Source organism: Microcebus murinus, chromosome 9 (assembly GCF_040939455.1).
Source record: "Microcebus murinus isolate Inina chromosome 9, M.murinus_Inina_mat1.0, whole genome shotgun sequence".
In the NCBI taxonomy this organism is placed as follows: domain Eukaryota; kingdom Metazoa; phylum Chordata; class Mammalia; order Primates; family Cheirogaleidae; genus Microcebus; species Microcebus murinus.
Window position 1 is genome coordinate 97,983,022 of NC_134112.1, and position 20,530 is coordinate 98,003,551.

The 20,530-nt window shown below is 63.4% G+C and overlaps 1 protein-coding gene across 2 annotated transcripts in view; it reads right to left on the reverse strand.

Annotated features, from left to right (window-relative positions):
- Window positions 1-1,035: 1,035 nt before the first annotated feature.
- The window catches only part of KCNH2 (potassium voltage-gated channel subfamily H member 2), a 32,426-nt gene continuing 12,931 nt past the window's right edge, over window positions 1,036-20,530 (reverse strand). Inside the window, exons 3-15 of one of the 2 annotated variants that reach the window (XM_012786147.3) lie at window positions 15,260-15,424; window positions 13,437-13,883; window positions 12,662-12,873; window positions 7,946-8,374; window positions 6,975-7,362; window positions 6,509-6,708; window positions 5,804-6,056; window positions 4,445-4,638; window positions 4,002-4,101; window positions 3,288-3,560; window positions 3,026-3,212; window positions 2,609-2,786; window positions 1,036-1,287 (exon numbers count right to left, since the gene is read on the reverse strand). In XM_012786147.3, coding sequence (XP_012641601.2) covers window positions 1,138-1,287; window positions 2,609-2,786; window positions 3,026-3,212; window positions 3,288-3,560; window positions 4,002-4,101; window positions 4,445-4,638; window positions 5,804-6,056; window positions 6,509-6,708; window positions 6,975-7,362; window positions 7,946-8,374; window positions 12,662-12,873; window positions 13,437-13,883; window positions 15,260-15,424 — 3,176 coding nt within the window. In that variant the 3' untranslated portion in view covers window positions 1,036-1,137. Of the gene's footprint in view, window positions 1,288-2,608; window positions 2,787-3,025; window positions 3,213-3,287; window positions 3,561-4,001; window positions 4,102-4,444; window positions 4,639-5,803; window positions 6,057-6,508; window positions 6,709-6,974; window positions 7,363-7,945; window positions 8,375-10,865; window positions 11,125-12,661; window positions 12,874-13,436; window positions 13,884-15,259; window positions 15,425-20,530 lie in introns of those variants that run through there. The other variant, XM_012786150.2, reaches the window with a different exon arrangement.

The window sequence follows — 20,530 nt, forward strand, 5'->3', positions numbered from 1 at the left end:
GATGAGCACGCGTGCACATACACAGATGAACAGGCATGTGCACACACAAACACACCGGTGCACATATCCCTCATGGTCGCCAGAATGTCTGCTTTGACTCAGTGCCCCAATAATGGCAATGAGTCACCCTGAAAGTTCTACCCTCTTCAAGCAGCTTCTCTTGTGATCAAGGATCACAGGGGACCATGGTGATCAAAGTGAGGTCCGTCTGCAGCCAGCCACCAAGTGAGCTCTGGTCAGGGCTGGGCAAGCCAGCGTGTCCGGAGTGGGGTGGGGTGGGGCCCAGTTGCATAGACTGAGGAGAAGGCCAAGATGGGGGTGCAGGGCTCGGGCCAATTACAGTCCCAGGTTGGGGTCGGTGCAGGGCGGGGCCCATGAGTGTGCAAGGACACAAGTGTATGGCTGCGTTGGCAGTCAGGGTGGGGCCAGTTTGGGGGCCAGTGTGCCAGCAGCAAAGCAAGGCTGGCAGGACTGGTAGGACTACCTCCAACTCAGGCAGGCCAGGTGGACCTTTGTTGCCACGAATGCAGGGCCGCACAGAGGCATCTGGAGATGACCCGCGTCAGCCCGCAGGGAGCACCCCACTGAGCACACAGACGCCGGATCCCGGGCAGCCCACAGGCCCTGTGCACACAGACAGACCCGGGCTCCTGCTCGGAGAGGCCAGTACCTATGTGTGTCCAGATGTGAACACAGGACACATGTGACAGCTGCACGCTCCCAGCACACTGGAGTCTCCTCAGGATAATTATTTATTATTCATAGTCATCAGCATCTTCATTAATTATTCATATGATCCTTAATTATTATCCTTAACAATAAGAGCAGTAAATAGCAGAAAAGTCCTTGAGGTGCCTAAGGCCCAGGGCCGGGTGCCTCCGGGCAGTTAGACCAGCTAATGCCCTCGGGCGGTGGGGGGACCACAGGCCCCTGTCCACTGCCGGCCCTGCCCCCGCCCCCTCACTGGGGCCCAGGGGACTGCAGGAGGAGATGTCCCAAGGGCTGGAGGAGGAGCTGTTCCTTCGACTTCCTCTCCCCTTCCACGGCCACGGCCTCCTGAGCAGGACCTCCTAGGGGAAGGGCCCGGGCGGTGCCCTGATCCCTGGGTGAGCCACGTGTCCACACTGGGCAGCCCCACTAACTGCCAGGATCTGAGCCGTGTCTGTGCAGGGGCTGGGAGGTGAGGGCCCCCAGCTGGCCCGGCAGGGAGAGGCGTCGAGCGGGGCAGTCTTGGGGGAGCTCTGGGGCCCCCGGGGGAAGCTCCTCGCACGCCATGAACTGGGAAACCTGCAAAGAACACAGAGCGTGAGCAAGCACGGAGGCCGTGGGGGGCGGGGAAGAGCAGGAGGCAGGAGAATCCCAAGGACAGAGGACAGACAGGAGGACAGGAAGGAGGGGAGGAGGGTCAGGTGGGCACAGGGCGGTCAGGAGGGGACAAAGCAGGCAGAGCAGGACAGGGATCACCAAGAGGAGGCCCTGAGGTGGGCAGTAGAGAAATGTACTCTCGGAATGCAGGAGCCAGGGGCGCTGGGAGCAGCTGGGGAGCTTCTCCCTGACACGGGGGCCCTTGCCCCCAGCCCAGGGAACACTCAAGGCCATGGCCTCTTCCCCAGGGAATGTGGCAGCTGAACCCAAACCCAGCTCTGGGACAGAAGCTGGGACAGAAAAAGACAATCTAGAGAGAACTTGGAGACCTAGAAACAGAGGCAGGCTGGCAGCCAGGCATCTGAAGGCCAGGGAGAGGGCCGGGCCCGGGGGGCGGGGGGCGGGGGGGGGGGAGCTGCGGGCGCTGCCGAGCCTGCTGGTGAGAGCAGTGCGGGCAGGCTGTGAAGGAAGACTGGCACATTTGCTGACGTGGGCCCTGGTGTCTGCAAACAGGAGCAGGCAGCATATGGGAGGGGAGAGAATGCCAGGGGAAGGGGGGGCCGATCCCAGGCTGCCTCTGGCAGCCAGAGAGTCCCTTCAGGGCCGCCCAGGAACTGGTGCAGGGGCACAGACGCAGCTATCCCGAAGAGACCAGGAATGCGCACATCCACTCAGGAGGGGACAAAGGGCCCATCTCTAGCCGAGGACAGAAATGCAGGCTCTGGGGGTCCTGCCCTCAGAGCTTGGCCTCGGCACCTGGGGAAATGCCAGAAGCCTTCAAGACAACCCTTTCCGTGGCTAGTGCTGCGTGAAGGTGGCGGGACAGTCAGACCAGGGCAGTGTCCGTCACAGCAGGGACCTGGGACCCTGTCCCTAGACACACTGACACACAGCCACCTCCCCAGGCACTCAGGCTTAGTCAGTTCTCCTTGGAGGCCACCCACAGCCATGACACGAACATCATGGTTAGACCTGGCCCTTCAGGTGACACTAGGGGAGCCCAGGCCACTCGGCCTGCTGGTTCCCTGTGCCCAGCTGTCTTGGTGCTTGGACTGGGGCTCTCCTGCCCTGCCCTGAGCCCCCAGCTCCTGAGGCAGCCTCCTCTAGCAGTGCAGGGGAGAGGGGAGGCAGGAGCAGGGTGGGGGAAGGGGGGGCAGAAAGGGCAGCACAGCAGGTCTGGGTGGAGGCTTGGCAGAAGAAGCAGGGATGGGAGTGCCCTGGGGGAGGGGGCTCAGGAACTTACCTGAGAAAGCGAGTCCAGGGTGAGGGTAGGGAGGGGGCTGACGGGTAGTAGAGGGGAGGAGGAGGCGGGGCAGGGCCCCGGGGTGGTCACAGCACTGTAGGCGGGTGGGACCAGCGTCATCTGCCTCTGTAGCAGCTGCAGCACGGTGGCCATGTCCGCACTCAGCCGGGTCTCCAGCCTGGGGCAGGAGAGGGAGGAGGATGCTCAGGGAGGTGAGGACACCAGTGACTGACTCCACCGGAGGAGGGGCAGCCAGTCACCACAGGCCCCCTCTGCACTCTGGGTGGCAGCCCCGGGCTCAGCTGCGAGTGGAAGGAGAGGAACCAGCTGTGGGACACACAGACAGGCCCGGACAGAGCAGACACTGTGCCCTCCCGGCACCGGGAAGGGCACGAGCCGCACCCGCGCCGCGCGCACCTGTTGAGCTGCCGCTGCAGGGCGTCCAGCCTGCTCTCCACGTCGCCCCGCGGCCGCCGGCCCGGGCTGGAAAGGGGGATGTTGAGGAGGCTGGGGGCGGGGGCGGGGCAGCGAGGCAGCTCCTGGTACTGGCGGCCGCGACTGTCCCCCCAGAAGCTGAAAATGTTGGACACTCCGGAGAAGGCGCCTGGAGCCAGAAAGTCGGGGTGAGGCGGCGCACAACACCCGCACCCCGCCCGCACCCCGCGGCCGCCCGCCGTACCTGACAGCGGGTTGCAGGTGTCGCTGCTCTTCTCGCAGTCCTCCGTCAGGGGCTCCCCGCCCGGCGGCTCTCCGGGGGGCCTGGGGCTGGAGAAGGGCACCAGGCGGAGGGGGCTGGAGCTGCGGCCTGGGCCCTCATCCTCACTGCTCTCGGGGCTGGAGGGGCCGCTGGACGGGCTGTCCCCCCACGGCCCCCCCGGCCGGCCCCGGCTACTGGGCCCTGCCCCCGCCCGGCCCGGCCCCAAAGCCGACACCTCCCCTGGCTGCTCCGTGTCTGTGGGAAACAGAGAACCGGCCTCAGAGAGGCGAAGGGACGCGGGAGAGGACGCGGGGGAGGGGAGGGGACAGGAGTGAGCCTCCGGGAGGACTTGTCCCCAGCTGTGTCCTCTGCTAGGCTCCCCCCTCAGTGAGACCCCTGGCTGCAGAAGCGCTGGCGACGGCCCCTCATCTGTTTAAGGCAGCGCCCACCGAGACCACAGCCCTGAGAAAACCAAAAAGCCTAGGCATGCCCTTGCCCTGGAGAGTGGGAGAGGGCTTCCTGGAGGAGGTGGCAACTCAAGCGGGCCTGGAGCGCAGGCTCTGGACAGCTGGGGTGAGGAGTGGGCGCACTGGAGGAAGGCATGGGAATGTCTGGAGGCCTGGGTGGAGCAGACACCACCGGACCCGCCCTCCGCTCTCCTCCCCCTCCCCTCGACCCGCCACTGCGCCGCCTCACCCTTGTCCGTGCGCCTGCGGAAGGACAGCTTGCGCTTGCGCTGCCGGTTGAAGCCGCCCTCCACCTCCGCGCTGCCAGGGGAGCCCGGGATCATGTTGGTCTGGAACCAAGAGCGCCCTGAGGCGTGAGGCGCGGTGCTCTCCCGCCCCGCTCTCCCGCCCCGCCCAGCTCAGCCCACCGCCACGATTCAACATAGAAAGGGTGGGACTGCGCACTCCTCGGGAGAAATGTGCTCCCCCAACCCCAACTGTGTGACCTCTGCCCCAGACAAAGGCTGAGGCTGGGACTTTCATAGCCTGGTCTATGATACCACTTGACAGACAGGGAAACTGAGGCCGAGAAGCATTCCCATTCAAGGCCACACAGTGAAGGGGCAACTGCACATTTGAGAACAGAAGGCAGGTTTCCTGGGGATGGGGACCGGCTTGGGGTGGCCCACTCACGTCTCGCAGGTTGAAGGTGATCTCGAGGCTGGACCAGAAGTGGTCCGAGAACTCCGGGTACATATCCAGCACCTCCAGCAGGTCGTCCCTGTGGATCTTGTGCAGGTCGCAGTAGGTGAGGGCCCGCACATCCCCGTTGGACTTGCCGGGCCTCGCGTACAGATTCAGCGGCTCTCCAAAGATGTCATTCTTCCCTGAAGAGGGAGAGGACAGAGGGCTCAGCCCCATGGGGCTGGCACTGAGGCAGCAGGCACCTTCTCCAGGCACCCCCTTCAGCCAGGCCACCCACCAGCTGGCCTGAGCCCACACGGCCAGGGGAGCATGTGCCAGCCCATCCTCCCTCAGCTGCCAGCGGGCAAGACGGGTGTTGGCAGTGCCTGGGGAAGAAGGCGCCAGGAACCTCGGGTCTCCATGCCACCAGCAACGGGGACCTGGACAGCAGGACGAGCCTGGATGCCCCAGCTCTGCCCACGGCCCTGACTTGCTCAGGTTGTAGCTCCACTTCCACCCTCAAACCCCACATCCCAAACACCCTTCTGGCCAAGTGCTGCACCCTCATGAGCCATGTCCTTCACACTGTAGCTCAGAACACAGTAGTGAATCAAGTCCAGCATTTTTTTTTTTTTTTACTGAAAGAAAGTGTAATAGCATAGCTTAGCACAGCAAAAAACAGAAAATACCGGAATACCAGGTAGTACATGTACTAAGGCTGAGGGCCGTGTGGTGAAACTTTGGTTTCCGTTGCTGGGGGGAGAGGTGTTTATGGAGTGAGCGTATGTGTTTGTACCGAACTGAGAAATAACAATCTCGAATATCCCGCCTTATCCGCCCTAAGGTGTGCAGGGCCCAGGGAAGGAGAGGCAGAGAGCAAGGGGCCCCAGCTCCCGGGCACACCTCCCCATGTGTACAGGGAGTGGAAAGGAAGGGGCTGGAGGGGAAGGGGGCAGGACACCCTTTGTTTTGGACATGGCAAGGGGACAGGCGTGCTTATTTTGCATGAGACTGCGGGGAACCACATGGCACTTAGTAAAATCAGACGCACAGCCACCATGTCAGCCCACTGCCCACCCTGGAGGGTCTAGATTTGATGATACTTTAAGAAAGAAAGAAGTGTCTGTCTGTGGGGAGATCCTGAAGGGAAGCAGAATGTGGGAACCCTCAAATTCAGCAGCCCTGCCCCGAGTGGGGCTCCTCTCCGCTGCCCATCTCGGAGGGCCTGTGCTTGAGCAAATTAAGGAGCCCAAAGACCCTGCAGGCAGCGCCAGGTCCACAGCCCCAACACAGGCGTCCTCAGAGGGCTCAGCCCTCTCCAGACCGCCGCGGGCATTCCCAGTCCAGTGCCCTCGCCCCACCCCATACCCAGGATGGCCACAACGACGTCACCCCGCAGGATCTCGATGGAGCCCCGGGAGATGAAGTAGAGAGCGGTGAGCAGGTCCCCAGCATGCACCAGCGTGTCCCCAGGTGGTGCGTGTGTGGTCTTGAACTTCATGGCCAGCGCCCGCAGGCAGCCCTTGGTGGCCCCTCGGAAGGGCTTGCAGTGCTGCAGCAGCGAGCGGTTCAGGTGCAGGCAGATGTCAGCCTGCAGGCACTCAGGGAAGCCCTTCAGCACCTGGGGGTGGGCGGGGCCAGCTCAGCACGCCTTCCTTGGGACCCCACCCCAATGCCGCCCCACTGCCCCACTCCTCAATCTCAGGGAAACCTCATCCTCCAGGCCTGGAGGCTACCACAGAGCAGCCTGGTGTTTCAGGCAAGACTCCCGCTTTGCCACCTCTGGCCAGGCACCCTTGGGCTGTAGACCTCCATGTTCTTATTATGTTTGTAAAGTGTGGAAATCAATTCCTGCCTCTGGTGTGGAGGGCCCCATATATAGCGCCTGCCCCTAAAGGGAGAGCTGTCCAGTGAAGGGGCTCCACGGGCTTCAGCTTCCTCGTGAGCAAAGGGGGAGCAATGTGCCCCTCGGGGTCCTTTTTAGCTCTAACCAGGACCAGCCGAGACTTGCTCACTGCACCAGGAGGGTCCCCGCCACCACTCCCCGCTCCAGCCTGCGGCCGCCCGCCTCACCGCATTCATGTCGATGCCGTTGGTGTAGGACCAGGCGTGCTGGAAGTACTCCTCCAGGCGCTGGCGCAGCGGGTTGGGGATCTGGTGGAAGCGGATGAACTCCCGCACCCGCAGCATCTGCGTGTGGTAGCGCGCCGTGCCCGAGTACAGCCGCTGGATGATGGCCGACACGTTGCCAAAGATGCTGGCGTACATGAGGGCTGGGGGCACAGAGGAGGGGCCGTCAGGGTGCGCAGGCCCCGCCCGCCCACAGGGAGCCCGCTGGGGCCCTGCACCAGGTCAGCGACCCCCCAGAGACGCCCGCGTACACACGTGCTCCGCCCTCCGGCACGTCCCGCCCTGGCGTCCCAGCCCCCAAGCCGCATCACGACAGTGGCCCCAGGGAGGCCTCACTCGGGCCCCTGCAGCAGCCTCAGGCGGCTCCCCCTGGGGCTGCCCCGCACCGCCCGGCGCCGGGCACACTCACAGCCAATGAGCATGACGCAGATGGAGAAGATCTTCTCGGAGTTGGTGTTGGGGGACACGTTGCCGAAGCCCACGCTGGTGAGGCTGCTGAAGGTGAAGTAGAGGGCGGTCACGTACTTGTCCTTGATGGAGGGGCCGCCCAGGCCGCTGCTGTTGTACGGCTTGCCGATCTGGTCGCCCAGGTTGTGCAGCCAGCCGATGCGCGAGTCCATGTGCGGCTGCTCCATGTTGCCGATGGCGTACCAGATGCAGGCCAGCCAGTGGGCGATGAGCGCGAACGTGCACATGAGCAGGAAGAGCACGGCCGCCCCGTACTCCGAGTAGCGGTCCAGCTTCCGCGCCACGCGCACCAGCCGCAGCAGCCGCGCCGTCTTCAGCAGCCCGATCAGCTGGGGGGCAGGGAGGGGGCACGCTCAGTGTGGGGGTGAAGGAGGAGTGGGGGCACTGTGGCCCTGGGAGGGGGCATCAGAGGTGAAACCCCCAGACTTCCTCCCCGAACCTCCCTCCTCTCAGTTGAAGCCACCTGGTAGGAAGCACCTCCCACGCCAGGCCCAGCACAGGTGTCTCATGAATCTCTGTGCTAGCTTCGGGACGAGGGGTCCTGGTCCCCAAGGTGAGAATGAGGAAACAGGGGATCCAACAGGTGCAACAAGCACCCTGAGGTGACTGGCCACAACTCCCACTGGCTGCTAGGGCACTTCCGTGTGACTTAGAAAACGGTGGCCCCTTTCAGTGGACAAAGCAGCAACCTTCTGGCCTCCAACACCCCGTGAGCTCATATGGAGAGCGGCGGGCGGGGAGCATGGGTCTGCTGGGCCACCTGCCGTGCCTCTGCCCTGCCCCCACCTTCTCTCTCCTCTCCCTCTCTCTCTGCACCCCTGCACCCCACTGCCTCCACCAGCTCTCTCCCTCTGCCCACCCTCCCATCCTCTCCTCTCCCCTCCTCTCGCCCCACCTCCCTGCCATCCCCACCTCCTCAGAGCCAGAGCCGAAGATGAGCAGGTCGAAGGGGATGGCAGCCACCATGTCGATGAGGAACCAGCCCTTGAAGTAGTGGACGGCGATGCGGCCAGGGTGGCTGACCACCTCCTCGTTGGCGTTGACGTAGGTGGTGCGGAAGTTGATGAGGATGTCCACGATGAACATGATGTCCACGATGAGGTCCACCACGGCCAGCGGCTGGCAGGCGTAGCCGCAGTCGGGGGCCGGGGGCCCCTCTTCTGTCTCCTTCAGCAGGAAGGCGGCCGAGTAGGGCGTGAAGACGGCCGTGTAGATGACGAGCAGCAGGATGAGCCAGTCCCACACGGCCTTGAAGGGGCTGTAGTGCAGGATGGTCCAGCGGTGGATGCGCGGCGCCTGCAGCTTGTACTCGGGCAGCACGTCGGCGCCCAGGGACAGGACCTGGGCGGGAAGGGAAGGCGGAGGGGAGGGTGAGGGCAGGCCCTGGGACCGCAGCGTAGCAGCAGGTAACATCTCTGCTGCGGCCAACCAGAGTGACGGGGTAGAGGCCAAAAAAGTTTCCGTCGGGACGTGCTCCCCTCCGCCAAGCGACCACAGCAACCGACCACCCCTAGACCTAGGGGTACAGCTCCCGAAATGCCACGTAGCACAGGACCCGACAGACCTGTGCCGGTTCCCGACAGTCCCAGCCGGTCCCAGCAGACCTGGACGCTGGGCTTTCTGCAGTGACACCCAGCGCTGCCCCACCAGCCACGCAGCCCCAGCCCCACGGACGGTGACTGGCACCAAGCGATCGTGCCACAGCCCAGACGGCACACATTCTCTCTCACGCCCCGTGGTCTCTGTCCAGGCCCCCAGCCCGGGCAGGGGCCTCGCGTACAATGGTAGTCACTGCAGTTCCCTGCCCGTCCCTGTCACGCCACTGGCCCGAGGACACCAGCCACCCAGTCCCAGGCCCCTTGGCCTTCTTGGGGGTGGTGGGGAGAGATCAAGACATGCCCACCCTCTGCTCCCCCAGTCCCCCCTCCACCCAGGCCTGGGGCGGCCCACTGTCCTCCCCCTCCCTCACTCTCACAGAGGGACACGGAAGACAGCACGACCCAGAGGAGACGCGCCCAGGGCACACAAGGATGGCTCGGGAGAGACACACAGCCCCGTGCAGGTGCACACGAGCAGACCGGAGGCAGGCCCGCCATCCAGACCAGCTGATGGCCACCACGGCACTCTTCTCCCGAGCCTAACTAGGGAGAGCTCAGGCCAGCTCCCCCACGCTGTCCCAGAAGCCCCCGTCTGACCCTCGGTGCCCCTCCCCCAGAATCTTCTCCCGGACATGCAACTTACCCAAGAGCCCCCTCCCCAAACTCTCCCAGCCTGGCCCCCGCCACCCCGGGCAGCCAGCCGAACCCGAGGCCTCACCCAACCCCCTTGAAAGCCAGAGCTGCCGGCCCAGCCCCCGGAAGCACTGGCTCGGGGGCCACACAGCCCCAGCTTCCATCTTGGAGAAGACCGTGATGCACAGGGTCCCAAAGACTCCCCTTCATGTTTAAGCTGGGACATCCTCAAGCCACCTTCACAGATGGCACATTTGGAGAACACATCCTTAGAGGAGTAACGAGGAGTTAAGACAGGTCATAATTAGGGGTGTGACCACTCTGCGATGCACGCAGGGCTTCCAGAGGTACCAGACTGGGTGGGGGGCAGCCGGGAGGAGCCCGGAGCAGGCTCCTAGTTCCCATTTCTGCTCTGCCTTCAACCCCAGCAGCCTGCTCCTTAGGGCAGAGAGCACACGCTTACGGGGTGGGGGCCTTTCCGCGGTCAAGTGGAGATTGAGAAAAAGAACTGCAGACAAGCGGGCAGAAGAAGGTAGCTGCGCCTGGATGCAACGCCTCCCTGAGCCCGAGGCCGTGCTGGAGCACCCCGGGCGGCAGCACCCCAGGGCACAAACTCACACATGCGTGGGGCAAGCCTGGAACACTAGCCTGGACACGCAAACCCTGTCGTTGCAGGGTTTGACCATATGGCTTTGGGCCAGGGACGCACCCCCCCTGACCTGCTGTCCTATAGAATACTGAAGCCAGTACATTTAAGCCAAGCCCTAGGTGCTCACCTGAGGTAGGAAGACTCCCACCTGTACCTGTCCCCTGGCTGGGAGGAGCGTAAGAGCCAAGACAGAGAGGGCTGAGGTGCCGGGGCAGTGGGGCGGGAGTGGGATTCTCAGACTCTCCCCTGAGCCACCTCCCACACCTTCTCCACCACCACCCAAGCCTGCTCCAGGCTCTGTGATAGGAGAGCCACTAGGGGCACAGAGGTGGCTCCCAGGAGGTAACAGAGCAGCGCACGGCCCAGCCAGCACCGCAGGCCACCCCTGAGGAGGACAGCCAGACACCCAGCTCGGCACGCCCTCACCACCTGCACGGTGGCTGTGGCACCCCCGCAGATTCCAGCCTCCTGGACCCCCGATAGCAGCCGGAGCCTCCCTCGCCTGCCACAGGGCCCACCCCCGGCACATAGAGCGAGGAAGCCCGGGGCCTCTGTGCCAGGCCTGGCTGCTGCCCGCCAGCCCTCTCACCAGCCTGCCCGCTGGCTCCTTCTCCTCCCTCTGCCCCCCTGCCATCCTCTCCGGGCTCCCGTCTCACTCATGTTGTCTCTCCTCCTTTGCATTCTGAGCTTGAAGGCTGTGGGCAGCGGAAGCCCCAGGACAGGGGAAGCACCAGCAAGGGGACCACTGTGATCCTAACCTGGGAGCACTGCGGGCAGGAGCCCAGAGTGGACAAGCAGGGAATGGACCCCACGGACCCCCAAACCCTCTTGCTGCCCAGAAGCATTCTTCCCGGCCTGGAGCCAGAGCCCTCCAGGCTGTACCCCCACTTGCCAACTACCTGCCTGGTGCCCCAGCCCCGGAAAGGAAGGGGAGGGGCCAGGGGTCACCTACCTCCTGGGCCACGAGGCTGGAGATGCGCACGGCCCGCCTCACCCGGCCTTTCTGGGCCCTGGGCCGCAGAGCCCCTGTCCCGCTCGCCTTCCCTGCTGGGGCCGCCATGGAGGACTTGGTTCCCCCCAGCCTGCCTGCCCTGGGGCCTGGGGGCCCAGCCAGAAGCTCACCTGCACCCCAGCAGCAGTCCCAGCCCTGGCTGCACCCCAGAGGCTGGCCGACTGGCAGCCAGGGCAGCCTCTGGCATGAAGCCAGCGTGGCTAGGGCTGGACCCCAGGCTGGGGTCACCCTGGCAGGGAGCGTGGGCAGCAGCCTGCCTGGCCTGGGCCACCCATAGCCCCCGGTGCGGGCCCTGCTGCCAGGGTACTGCGCTCTGCCCGCCCGCCTGCCCAGCAGCCGCGGCCGCGGCCAGCTCCTCCAGCGGCCCCTCCTTCTCCCGGGTCCCCACCCCCACCCGCCACACTGGGCTCCCCCGCCCTGCCCGCCCCCTCCCCGCCCGGGCTCCTGCGCCGCTCCCGCAGCCCGTGCCCCTCCCCCTCTGCCCGGCAGCCGGCCTGTCACCGCAGATTAATGGTCTCCCCGACACCCCCGCCCGGCCGGTCCAGTGCTGAGCCAGCCAGAGTCAGACAGAGACACCCAGAGATGGAGAGACCGCCGGTGACTGGCAGGAACACACGCGCACGCGGACACATACAGGCGCACACGCACCAACCCACCGGGACACGCACGTCAGGGCACACGCTCGGGCAGGGGAATGGCAGTGCCAGGGGCTCAGGTGGGAACCAAGAGAGAGGCAAGGGAGGAGGGGGAGAAGTGAGGCAGCCAGATAACGGCCCGGGGTGAGGGGAATGTTCCGGAGTCAAGGCCAATGGGCTGGAGCCCTGGCAAGGGCCCAGAGAGCTGGAGGCGGCGGGAGCAAGGCCAGGAGGCCGCCTGGGGAGTGGGGCAGCGCTCACATGGGCCAGCCCAGGCATCTGCTGTGGAAGTGGCAGGAGGGGACAGGAGTCCCCGGCTGCACTCACTGCATGGGCCACTCCTGACCCAGCCACTCCCACCCCCACCCCCAAGGCCAGGATGTAAAGGAGCGGGCGGGAGGGGGATGACTGGGCAGTGGAGGCGTGCAGACCATCTTGCCACCAGGAAAGCTCCAAGCCTAGGAGGGGACAGAAGACCAGACTGGCCCTGCCACTATATGGTGCTGGCCAATGCCCCAGAGGCTAGCGGCCTCCGGCCCAGGATTCAGGGTGTTGACCTCTCCATGTCTTTGTGCCCCCGCTGCTCCACTCTCCCGACATGAGAAGGAAACTCTCTAGCTTTCAGACATCTCCAAGCCATCCTCCTAGTACCAAGTGCCTACCCACTGCCCAGGTGGGCTCATCACCTGCCCTAGGAGCAGCAGGACCCTCCTGGCCTGACCTCTGTGGCCTCTCCTAATTTGAAGCCTCCTCCTGTGGGCCTGCCCCGCAGCACTGCCCTCACATACACCCTGTGACCAGTCATGTCCCTGAAGCTGCCTGGCCCCCTCTCATGTCCCCTACTTCAACCGCCCTGTCCTCCCCCTATGGGAGGCATGCCCCTCATCCCCCCGTCCTCTGCATCTGCCTGCTCCTGGCACCTCCCAGCCCCCTCTCTCTGGGACCTCTCAGAGGGTCCCCATTCCCCACCCTGGCCCGTAGTCTGCCCCCCCAGGAGGCTTTTGCTGGCCGCCCCCCCACCTCTGCACCACAGCCACTCCTACCTCCTCCCCTCCAAGCTCCACCAAGGTGAGGGGAGAGCCAGGCCCACTGGGCACCTACCTGGGTGACCTTCTCGGTGACATTGTGGGTCCGATCCTTTATCTTGGGTGCTATGATTTCCCGGTCGCTGGTGGGCGAAGCCAGGAAGGGGTCGCCCTTGAGGTCCACAAAGTTGAGGGTGATTTGGGGAATCTTGCTAATGGTGCGGTAGCGCACGAGGTCCGAGTCTGAGGTGGAGTTAAGCAGGCCGCTACGCAGGGGGTGCATGGCCCCTGGGTGGAGAGGCAAGGCGGGGTCAGGTCAGCAGGCCAGGGCCTAAGGGTGGGCAGGCCCTGCACAGGCTGCAGCCACAGGGCACAGTGAGTCAATGAGGCCGGCACCAGGGGCTGGGGAGGTCACAGAGACACCAGGGAGGCCAGACCCCTCCCCACTCTAAGGAAGCACACCACGATACACCTAGAAGACGAGGGGGAAGAAGGGACTGCGCAAGGACAATTGGGCCCTGCCAGAGGGCCAGGTGGTGCCAGGTGCCCTTCACAGTCCCCAGAGCCATCCCTGCTCCAGGACGTCCTGGGACAGCCAGCTCCATGGGCCAGCCAGGGCTCTGGGAGTGGGAGAATGTAATGGGATGAATGGACATTTAATAGCGTAAAAGGCCACTTAATGGGATTAAATAAGCACTTAATGGGATTTCCATCTCCCAGGCACCCAGGCTGGTGGAAAGGTCGGAAGCTGAGGGCCTGGCAGGGGGCAGGCCGGGCGGGGCGGGGAGGAGGCTGGGGCTGGGGCTGGGGCTGGGGCGGGCCAGTTCCCGCCGTCGCTGGGGGCCCCTCACCGGTGCTGGCGTGGCGCGGCGGCGGCGGGGGCAGCGCCCCAGCGCGCATGGCCTCGATGTCGTCCGCGGACGAGGCCCGGCGCACGCTGGCGCAGCTCTCTCTGGAGCGCGTCCGGGCCAGACTGCAGCTGGAGCCTGATGCCTCAGGGTTGAGGCTGTGCGCCCGGGGCGACGGGTGCGGGCCGGGCGCGCTGGCAGGCGGGGAGCCGGGGGCCACCAGCGCGCGCCGCTCCTCGGCCGGCCCGAGCCCCTCCACGTGGTTGTCCATGGCCGTCACCTCGTCCAGGGCCAGCGACTGGCTGCTCGGCGCCGCGGGCGTCAGGTCCACGTCCACCACCACGGCCCCCGGGGTGCCCGCGCCGCCTGCACCGCCAGCCCGCACCGACGACTCCCGGGCCGTCAGCGCCAGCAGCGCGGGCAGCTTCAGGCGGAAGGTCTTGGCGCGGCCTGCGGGAGAGGGGAGGCGCGTGGCCGTGTGGACCGGGCAGCAGGGAGGGGGCCAGGCCTAAGAGCGGGAGCCCCAGCCACCCGGCCAGGAACAGGGGGAACCGGGGACTCTGACAGCCAGCACCCCTCCACCCCACCCACGCACAATTTTTTGAACTCAATTCTCAAAAAGCATTCTAGAATAAACCTTATCTAAGACTCTGATCACAACAAACTGACTCTACATAAATCATCCCTGATTCTCACACCTGCAGGTGGGTACCATTGTCCCCATTTTAGGCAGGAGGGAATTTAGGCATAAAGGCTGGTGTAACCTGGGGGAGGTCACACAGGAGGGGCCTGCGGGGGAATGAGTGACTAATGCTTCCTCCCACACCCTGCCACCTGCCGGATGGCATCTGTAGGACAGGTGAGGACAGCGTTAGTAACTTTGTCATTTTATTTTATTTTATTTTTTGAGACAGAGTCTCACTCTTGTTGCCTGGGCTAGAGTGCCATGGCGTCAGCCTAGCTCACAGCAACCTCAAACTCCTGGGCTCAAGGGATCCTCCTGCCTCAGCCTCCCGAGTAGCTGGGACTACAGGCATGCGCCACCATGCCCGGCTAATTTTTTGTATATGTATTTAGTTGGCCAATTAATTTCTTTCTATTTATAGCAGAGACGGGGTCTTGCTCTTGCTCAGACTGGTCTTGAACTCCTGAGCTCAAATGATCCGCCCACCTCGGCCTCCCAGAGCGCTAGGATTACAGGTGTGAGCCACCGCGCCCGGCCTAATGTCATTTTAGAGCTTGAGAAACCAAGAGGTGAAAGCTTTTGTCATGACTCTGAGGGAAAAATTAAAATTAAACCCAAAGAGGCCATCCTGGGGTGGTGTCTGAGGCTTGGCGTCAGCACGTGGGGGAGGGGAGCATTCCCTCAGACTGGGCCCTCAGTCAACTAAGACCAGCGGGGAACTTGGCCAGGCCAGGAACAAGGACGAGAGGACAGAAACAACACAGAGAGTTGAGTCCATGAGACAGAACTTTCCAACGAGCAGAGGGAGCCACCCCCAGGTGGCCCAGGCCCTCTGGGAAGGGTGAATTCTGGGCTGCTCAAGGGAGGCCGGAGCGAGGCCCACTCCCAGGGGATGCTATGGGGGACCCAAGCAGGTGAGGCTAGGAAAACAGGTGCTATGCCGCCCCTAAAGACCTCACACTCTGGGCCTGTCACTCCACTGCTGTCTGTCCCTCCTGGTGGGAGCAGGCCACATGCCTGGTGTACTCTCCCCACTACTACATCCTCCCTCCCTGCAAAGCATTGACCTTGGGCAGCTCGAGGCCCCAGGGAAGTGAGACCAGGTATCCCTGGGGCAGCCCGAGGGTGTGGCTGCACTTACCTGAGGCCAGCCAGCTGGTGGGGGGCCCCCGGTGATTGGTGTCATGAGCCGGGGACCCCACCATGTCCTTCTCCATCACCACCTCGAAGTTGAGGATGAACATGATGACAGCTCCATCCTCGTTCTTCACGGGCACCACGTCCACCAGACACAGGAAGCAGCTCCCTGCAGAGTGGGGAGGGCACAGCCACTGTGGCACCAGGCAGGATGGACCCCAGAACCCATAAGGGCCTGTTCACTTTCGCTTCCTGCCACAGCCCCCACAAACTGTTCTCTGCCCTCCTCTCCAGGGTCTCCTGCCTGTCCCCGCATCCAGCTGTGCCCGCCCGTTGCAGGTCTGCCCTGGATCCGTCTGCTCCAGCTTGGGGCTTGTGGAGCCTCTCCTTCCCTGTCCTTCCCACGTGCAGGTCCTCGCACTGGCTTATCGCCCCTTCTCCCTCCGTGTTTCCGCCTCCTTTTCCCTATCCCCCAGCGTGGCTTTGCTCTTCCCGCATGAGAAGCAGTGCAGTGGTTCCTAAAGCCCATGGACTTTTAAGCCCAGAATCTCTGGGTTCAGATCCTGGCTCTGTTTAGTCATTTATGCATTTTTCTTAAATTATTTAGCATCCCTGTGCCTCATTTTCCTCATCTATGAGATGGGAATAATCACAATCCTTTCCTCACGAGTTGTAAAGATGAACTAAGTTGACACATGTAAGTGCTTAGGCATATACAACACACACAACACACCATAGGCAGCTGGCTGCTGCTGTCTGTCTCTGTCTCCGTCCTTTCTAGAGTAGCACCAGCCTTTGTGTCAGTCCACAAGATAAGTACAGACATTGAGAGCAAGAGTTTCGAAAACTTTACAGCAATTTGGCAGTGCCACGATATCCAATTTATGTGCTCTTGAATTTCACAAAAGTCCCAGTCTGTATTAGAATTAAAGAAAACTGATCCTTCACCAAAGAGTCTAAGATGAACTGCTTCTAGATCTTTCATCTCCATCTCTCCTCGTCTTTCTCCTGGTCCTCGATCCTTTCCCTCCCTGTCTCTCTCTGTCCGCCAAAGCCCCTATACCAGGTGAGTTCATCCACCAGGCCCGTCCTCATTCCATCCTAGCTCCCTGTCCAGCACATGGACCCCCACACCCTCTCCACGCTGATTTCTGAAAGAGACCTCTTTAGGTCAATCTCTCAGTTCCACCTAAGGTCCAGGAAACCTGACTCTTGGAACTCCTCGATAAAACAAGAAGGTACAATGACATCCTGCTCCCCCTCCTATGACCCCATGGGCACCCTGGCGTGTTCCTCTTCTCCCATTCTTCCCGGGTGGAGGGGAGACTCTTTCCTTATCTCTTCTCCCACCCCCTACTCACCTGTTCTCTCTGCTTCCCGGTGTCCACGTCCCCACTGAAGGACCTGCTGCCTAGAATAATGTGCCCTGGGAGCCAGCGCCGGCCAGCGGTGTCAGTGATGGGGCAGTCATGGATGACAGGCAAGCACAGGGCGATGAACCATGTGGCCCCACGTGGGCCCTAGCAACCCAGCCTCACACGTCCTTCCTCCTCACCTTCGCACCTCCCAGAACCTCCTTGGGCTAGTCTCCTTCCCTCTGCACGGTCCACCCTCGCACCCCAACCCCAGCCCCCAGACCCACAGCAAGGGATGGCGGTGGTGATCTGAGTCAGGCAGAGGCTGGCCACCTAGAGGGGGCGGCACTTGAGACTTGCTGCCTGCCAGAGAGGCCTGAGGAGCTGCAGGCCGGGGAGCAGCCCCAAGCAGGTGCAGGCGGGTGGGAAGGGCCTGACCTGGGAGAGGCTGGCCCGGCCCGGGGCAGATGTGCTGGGGAGGGGGCCTGGAATTCACAGCAGATCAGCCATTCCAGCAGCTGCAGGGTTCACCTTGTGAACTGAGGTCCTATGGAACCAGCTTAAACAGGCTGGCACTGAGATGAGGGGCTGGGCGTGGGGCAGAGGAGACGGCCAGGAATTCTCCGCCCCACGCCCAGCCCTTATGCTCATGGCATCCCAGGCCCTCCCGCTCTGCCCCAGGGCCCTGAGCTTGGTCACTCTGTCTGGGTCTCCCTCCAGCAGCCCTTCTTGTCCCCTGACCTCCAGCCTCTGACACACAGCTGTGGTGTTGGGAGCTGCAGGGGGCCGGGCTCAGCTGGAGACCATCTGGCACCCAGACAGCCCGCCTGGAGTTTATGTCCTAATATGGTGATGGCCGGCAGCGGCCTGAGCAGGGCCTGGCCTCCGCAGGACTCAGGAGAGGCCGGAGACAGGAAACCTTAGCCCCAGAGACCCCAGCACCCACCCCGGCCCCCCAGCGATGCAGACCCTCGAGCCTCATTCCTCACCAGGAAACTCATCTCAGGAAGTCGAGTCCGGAACCAAGATGACCTCAACCCCAAGGATGGCTTGGGAAGTCTGTCCCCTACACAGGGCCCCAGAAGGTCTGAGTTTGAGCCCTCAGCACCCCATCCCCACTTCAGTTCAAGCTACTCAGCAAGACAGGCCAGAGCTGCATTCTAAAGCCCACCCAGCCCAGGACCCTGACACCTCACATTGCTGCCCCCGGAACCTGGCATCTCAAAACCCCCCACCCAGGTGGCAGAAACTCCAGGTATAAGCCACCTGGCAGCACAGGCCCTGTCCCCATGTCTAGACACACACACACACACACACACACACACACACACACACACAGAGTCCCCTTGGCCTCTCCCTTTGTCGACATTCAAGAAATTTTTCCTTTCAAATAACCCTGTCAAAGGCCTGGTCATTCCAAAAATGTGACCTGGAGCCCTGCCTTATGGCTGGGGATGGGGTCGAGCTGGTTTCGTGGAGACATGGGAGGAAGGAAAGCCACGGCTCCACACGGCCTGCTCTCTTAGGCACTGCCCTGAACCCCCTGCCAGGGTGGCCACCTTTTCCACAAACCACCGCGTCACCCACCCCCAGCTCTTCAGCCAGGCCTGCCAGCCAGACCTCGTCCCACCACTGGCTGGGGTGACAGGTAGCGGGGATCCCCGAAGGCCAGGGAAGCAGGCCAGGGGCAGGACCGCAACAGCGGAGCTGGGCAGAGCTCAGAGCAAATAGCAGCTTGCGGGCGGGCAGCTGGGGCCTGACCCCACTCGACTTCCAGCAGAGAAGACACATTGAGAGCCAGCATCGGGCTGGCCCAGGCACACACTTGCCCCAGTCCCACCTACCCCTAGACCCCAGCCCCACCCTCCGCCCACCGTCCCTCCCTCACGGCCCCCCAGGCAGAGGCTGGCCTGGGGAGGGCCCAGCGCAGCAGGCGAGGTGCAGTTCCGCTCGGAGCCACTCCGTGGCAGGCGCAGCCCACACTCCTGAGCCAGCCAGCGCCGGGAGCGCTGGGGAAGGAGGGGTGGCAGGACAGTCTGGCGGGGGCAGCCGGGTGTGGGATTCCCGGCCTGGCCTCGAAGGGAGGGGGCATGGGCTGTGGAGTCAGGTGGCCAGTGCGCATTGCGTTAGAATGACTTCGGGCCAGTCGCTGAGCCTGCTGGGCCCCAGGGCACTCATCTCCAAGGCAGGGGAGCGTGCCCACCCCACAGGGCTGTAATGAGATGACACGATACATGTGAAGCCCAGAGCCTGGCTCAAGGAGGGCCCCATAACTCGAGCAGAGAGAGAGGCAGACAAGGGTGGAGGGGTCTGAGAATGCAGAGGGCAGAGGCCCGGGGCTTGCCTGGCCTGTGCAGCTGATCCCCAAACACACCCTGCCCGCCCCACCCCCTCCCCCGCCCCAGGCCCAGCGCCAGCTGAAAAGACCTGGTTTGGGGGAGGAGGCCCTCCCTGCCCGCCTAGGCCTGCCTCCTGGGCCCCTCTGGGGACAGAGACAAGGAAAGGGGAGGCAGCCATGGGGGGCACCGCCCAGGCGCAGACGCCATGGCTCCTACACCCCTACGCCTTTTGCCAGCCAGTCACCCAGCAGGCCTCCAGAGGCCACACAGCTCACTGCAGGGCACTGCAGGGCACTAAGGAGGGGCAGGGAGGGGTGGGTGGGGCAGATCCAGGCCTGGCCACATTCCAGGTGCAGCAGGTACTGCACATCCTGGACCCAGAGAAGGTCAGAACACAACGCCTAGCTGGCTTTCATCCGGTGCTAACCCATACCCAGCAGTCCCCGGGCCATGGCGGAGGCACCACTGTCCTGCCCGGCATCCCAACCCACTCAGGGGTCAAGGGCTCCACCCACCGTCCCAAACCCAATTTCCCACCTCTGGATCCCACTGGCCTAGGCCTAGGCCCCAGGCAGGAGCCACACTTGGCTTTAGCAGGGACAGACCTTATCTCTCACGGCAGTACCAGGCAGTACCGGGCAGAAGAAGGAGGCCGCAGATGACTCTGAGTGGCCTTGGGCAAGTTCCTCAGCTCAGAGTCTTTGTGTACCCATCTGTAAATCTGGTGTCATCAAGGCTTCTTCACGGGGGGCTCTTCATCACCCCATGAAAACCACTGAGCACATAAATGCATGTGAGCATTTGGGCCAACGTGACTACAGCACGGGCTGGCACCGGCCCTCCTCGGGCCAAGTATTCAACGGGCCCACATTCAGTGCATGGGGCCGGACAGGAAGAGGTCACGCCGGACAGGTGGAGGAGCCCCGGCTCTGAACCCCTCCCCCCAGACGTCGAACCTGGGCTCTTGCCCTCCCTGTCGTTTGCTGTGGCTGTGGGTAGGTCACCCACCTCTCTGAGCTTCGGACTCCCCGTGGGTACTGCGGGGACAAGTGACGCCTGCCCTGGGTGCCAGATGAGATGACAGATGGCCTTGTGGAAGCATCCAGAGCTCTAACGAGGTGAGGAGCCGGGTCCCTGCAGGGAAGGTGACCTCGGGGAAGCTGCCATCCTCCCCACCTCGCTCTGAACAAGAGGAGCTGTGCCCCGGATGGGCCCAAAGTCACTCTGAGGGCAGGAGGCTGGGGCTGCAGTCGCCTGTCCGCCCCCAGGCAGAGAGGCTGTCTCCGGAGCAGCAGCCCAGGGCTGTGCAGTGTCAGGTTATATTTAGCCTGGTGGCGGCGACAGGAAGATGCAGCGGGAGCTGCTCCTGGCCGGGGGCCACCGTGTCGCTAACACAGCTCTCATGGGCAGCATGGGGCTCAGGGAAGGCCAGGGACCTTGCAGGCCCAGGGACAGAGCGGGGGAGCTTGCCAGGCCAGCCAGTGAATGAGTGTGTGTGTGTGACAGAGAGAGACCAATCCCCACTCCCAACTCTAGGAGCTGAGAAATGCAGAGTTCCAGGGCACACTTGCTGCAGGGTGG